The sequence below is a fragment of the Muntiacus reevesi genome, chromosome 3 (genome assembly GCF_963930625.1).
Source record: "Muntiacus reevesi chromosome 3, mMunRee1.1, whole genome shotgun sequence".
Taxonomy (NCBI): domain Eukaryota; kingdom Metazoa; phylum Chordata; class Mammalia; order Artiodactyla; family Cervidae; genus Muntiacus; species Muntiacus reevesi.
This window is the reverse complement of record NC_089251.1, coordinates 202,316,093-202,319,810: the sequence shown is the minus strand read 5'-3', so window position 1 is coordinate 202,319,810 and position 3,718 is coordinate 202,316,093. Positions and strand designations below refer to the sequence as shown.

General features: G+C 65.2%; 1 protein-coding gene across 2 annotated transcripts; it reads right to left on the bottom strand.

The window, feature by feature from the left end:
- Nucleotides 1-774: 774 nt before the first annotated feature.
- On the bottom strand, nucleotides 775-2,205 carry C1QL2 (complement C1q like 2). Of its 2 annotated transcripts, XM_065927820.1 has the most exons (3): nucleotides 1,809-2,205; nucleotides 1,522-1,769; nucleotides 775-954 (listed from the first exon to the last, which is right to left on the bottom strand). In XM_065927820.1, the coding sequence occupies exons 1-3, from the start codon at nucleotides 2,203-2,205 to the stop codon at nucleotides 775-777; spliced, it is 825 nt and encodes a 274-aa protein (XP_065783892.1). The 2 variants fall into 2 exon arrangements, with proteins under 2 accessions (XP_065783892.1, XP_065783891.1); XM_065927819.1 differs by having other exon boundaries at nucleotides 1,522-2,205.
- Between the last annotated feature and the right edge of the window lie 1,513 nt (nucleotides 2,206-3,718).

The following is a 3,718-nucleotide window of genomic DNA, read 5'->3' as shown; positions in this document are numbered from 1 at the left end:
CTAAAGGGTGAGAGGTTACCCTCCCATCTCCCCACATCTTTTCACCTACCCAGGCAGCACAGACAAGGCAGTGGTTGGCAACCAGGGTAGAGATGGAGCTATTCAAGGCCCAGTTCCGGTCTTTATGTCAAGGTGATTATCTGGAGGCCCGGTCCCGGGACCAGGCTGACAGAGACATCAAGAGTCCATAGTCTAGAAACATAATTTAATGCATCGCGGTAGGTCTGAGGCGGGAGTGCGGTGTAGAAATGGATTTTCTGATTGCTGGGATTCTGCTGAGGGTGGGATTTCAGCTGATGGACAGGGACATTTGCACAAGTATTTCAGGTCACAAAGAAGGACACCCCAGGGAGCTCTGCTCGCTTTGGCCTACCTCGGTGGCCAGAGTTGGGAGCCCTCAGTCTCAGGGCTCTCGGAGGAGGAGGGGGACTGGAAGCGCTCAGGCATCCCGCCGGGGCCTGTCCAGTCCAATCAGCTCTGCAAAGTCTGTGCTGCCGCCTCCCTGGCTGGGGTTTCAGTTTCACGCTCATTTCTCCACTTGGGCGTCCCGCTCTCCCGCCCCGGGTTGGGGCCAGGGACCAGGAGCACAGCCAGGAGCGTGGCGAGTCACAGACACACGGAGGTCGGAAGCGGGGCAGGAAGGACAGCGGGGGTGTGTCTTTTCCAACGATGTCAGGAAGTGTCACGAAGCGAGAGTGGTCCTCGCCAGGGAACAGAGCGCCCCCACGGGCATGGGGCGGCCTGAAGCCACCCCACCTCGCTCTCCCTGCCCCTCTAATCCGGGTACAAGAGAAAGCCCGAGAAGGTGCTGTACTTGTTGTTATTGCCTCCGTGCGCCTTTCCGCCGTCCAGCTTCACATACACCTCGTCCCCCGAATCAAGGTGTAGCACCACGCTGTTACTGGCGTAGTCGTAGTTCTGGTCGGCATCCTGCGCGATGGCGCTGGCCCGCACCTGGGGGCGAGCCGTCAGAGCTGGTGGGCCCGGATACCTCGGCCGTGGCCCTTGCCCGACCCCCAACGTGGCGTACCCCATGGCCGGCCTTCCGCCTGCCGCTCCAGGGTCCACGCTCCCACCCAGGCTCCACGCTCTCTCTCCACCTTAGCCAACTCCTTCCCGGCACCCCAGTCTCCGCAGTCGCCAAATCCGGGAAGAAGGGAGGCACAGGGCTTGGGTTCGCTGACCCAGTGGGGAAGAGCGGGAACCAGGGGCCAGGGCCAAGAAGAAGGGAGACGGGAGGGCAGAGGGGGGAAAGGGGCGCACAGAATGAGGTTTCCGAGAACCCCACGGGGCTTCAGGTGGCTATGTAAATAGCGGGGGAGCGCAATTTGGGTAGTGGGGAACCCAACCTCGGAGCTACCCGGTAAAGTGCGACCAGGACGCACTGGGAGACGCGATGCTGCGGTGCGCTCCCTCCCAGTGGGGAGAAAGAGGCTGAGTTCCCAGGAGGTTTGGGGCGCTGGGTGGGAACGAGGGTCCGCGGGGTTGCACGGGTGGAGGGGAAGCGGGGGTGTCACTGACCTGCCCGTTCTTGCAGAGGTCCGCCCACATGCTGGTGCCGTCGCCGCCGCGCATCAGGATGTGGTAGGTGAAGAAGTAGATGCCACGCACCTGGCAGCTGAACTTGCCGGTAGCAGGGTCGTAGTGATTGCCGAGGTTGGTGACCACGTCGTCGAATTTGAGCACCTCGTACCCTTCGTGGGGGCTCTTAAGACCCACATAGAAGGCGATCTTGGGACCGCTGAAGGCGGCGCTCAGCGCGCCAGTCACTTCGCCCTCAGAGTCACCGCCGCCCCCGGTTCCGCCACCCACCACCCCGACACCTCCGGCCGCGCCCGCCGTCAGCTGCAGGCCAGGCAGCCCGGGCCGCCCCGAGTCGCCCTTCTCCCCCGGGGGACCCCGGGGTCCAGGTGGGCCCGGCTCTCCCGGGGGTCCCCGCGGTCCCGGCTTGCCAGGTCGCCCCGGGTCGCCCTTGGGTCCCTGGATGAAAGGGGGCGGAGGGTTGACGCTCAAGTCCTGCATGACTTCCAGCGCGGCCGTGCTGGGTCCCGGCGGCGGAGCCTTGGCTCCCGCGGGCCCCCCGCCCGGGGCGGCGGTGTAGGGGTCGCAGATCATGCGGCAGGTGCCCATCATCTCGTAGTGCGCCGCGCCGGGGGGCGCCGCCTGCAGCAGCAACGGCACGGCGATCAGCAGCCCCAGAGCCATGGCCAGGAGCACGCCGACGGCCGCCAGGCAGGCGCGGCGCCGCCGCTGCCACAGCCGGGAGGCAGCCGCCACCAGCTCCTCCTTGCCGCCCGGGGAGGTAATGGTCGGGCGGCGCAGGCGGCCCCGCTCCCCGCGCTCGGGGGCGGACTCCGCGGGTCCCGGTCGCGCCCCCGACGTGGCGACCCCCTCCTCTGGGCGCGCAACTACTTCAGCGAGAGGCACCCGGGCCCAGGCGCCGGCGCCCACCACGCTGGGACTGCTCAGGAGAGCCGCGGAGCCCAGCGCGCATGGCGGGGGGCGCACAGGACGAGCCCGGCGCCCCGCGGCTCCCGGCGGCTGCGGCCCGGGAGCACCGGGTGGGAAGGCGGCGTCCCGCGAGGGCTCGGCCGCGCTGCCTCCTGCCCGACTCGGCTGGACTCGGCAGGGCTCAGCGCGCAGGGAGGGCGCTCGGGCTCCGCGGCGCGCTCCGCTCTGCTCTCCCGCTGCTCGCCGGCTGCCGCGCGGAGGGGGCACCCAGCTACCCTGACGTAAGGAGTCCGGGGCTGAGCGGCGGAGGCGGCGAGGAAGCAGCGCGCGCTGCCATCACTTGGGAGACGGCGCCCTCATGTCATCAGCCTTCCGTCCTCCTATCGGGCGGCGTCCCCGGCAGAGGCGGCAAAGGCGCGGTTCCTCCTGGCGGCGCCTGGGAGCCACAAGTGGGCGCCGCGGGCGCAGCCCGGACCCAGCTCAGGCACACCCACCGGCGGCCGCACTCGGGCGCCTCCCAGCCGCCGCACACTCCCGGGCGCGCACAGGCACGTCCGCCCGGCCACGAAGGCGCCCGGAGTCCCGATGCCAGCAAGGTCCTTCGGGGATCACCTAATCCACCCCCTGCCTGCAAACAGGACTAGACTTAAACTCCCCTAGTCAAGGAGAACCTCAGTCCCTTAAGCCCAGGAGAGAAGAACTTTCTGAAAGCTCTTCGGAGTTATGTCTTCAGAATGGAATAAATCTCACTTCAGGGTCTTCGCACAGCTAACCGGAGGACTCCAAGCTGCCAAAGAGGTGCCGGAAAACCAGCCCACCAGCTTTGAATGACTCTGAAAAGCCGAAAGCCCCCAGTACAAGCGTATGCTAGCGAGGCTTCCCTGGGAGCCCAGTCGTTAGGACTCGGCGCTTCCACTGCAGGGGGCGTGGTTGCAATCTCTGATCTGAGAACTGAGATCCTGCCTGCTGCCTGCCAGGTGGCCGAGAAAGAAAACAAGAATAGACTGCTCTCAACTCTTTTCTTCCACCCAAAGAATGGCAGGCCATTGTGCTCTGTATAAAGTTCACTTAAATCCAGATCCCTGGCACCCAGCCTTGGTGTACTCAGCTTCATTCCTATCCCGGCACCGCCAGGCAGATCCACAGACAGATTCCTCTGGACATTCCCAGTTTCTGGTCCTACTGACCTGGGTCGAGTTATTTAAAAAAAAAAAAAAAAAAAAAAGTCCAAAGCCATTCTGAGCCAAAACTGTGACACCTAATTTAG

Bases quoted from the DNA above. Each gene is read 5' to 3' on its own strand.
- C1QL2 (XM_065927819.1), bottom strand. From the start codon at position 2,205: ATGGCTCTGGGGCTGCTGATCGCCGTGCCGTTGCTGCTGCAGGCGGCG. The intron at 955-1,521 runs GTCAGTGACACC...GCTCGCCCCCAG, and splicing joins ACCTCTGCAAGAACGGGCAG to GTGCGGGCCAGCGCCATCGC.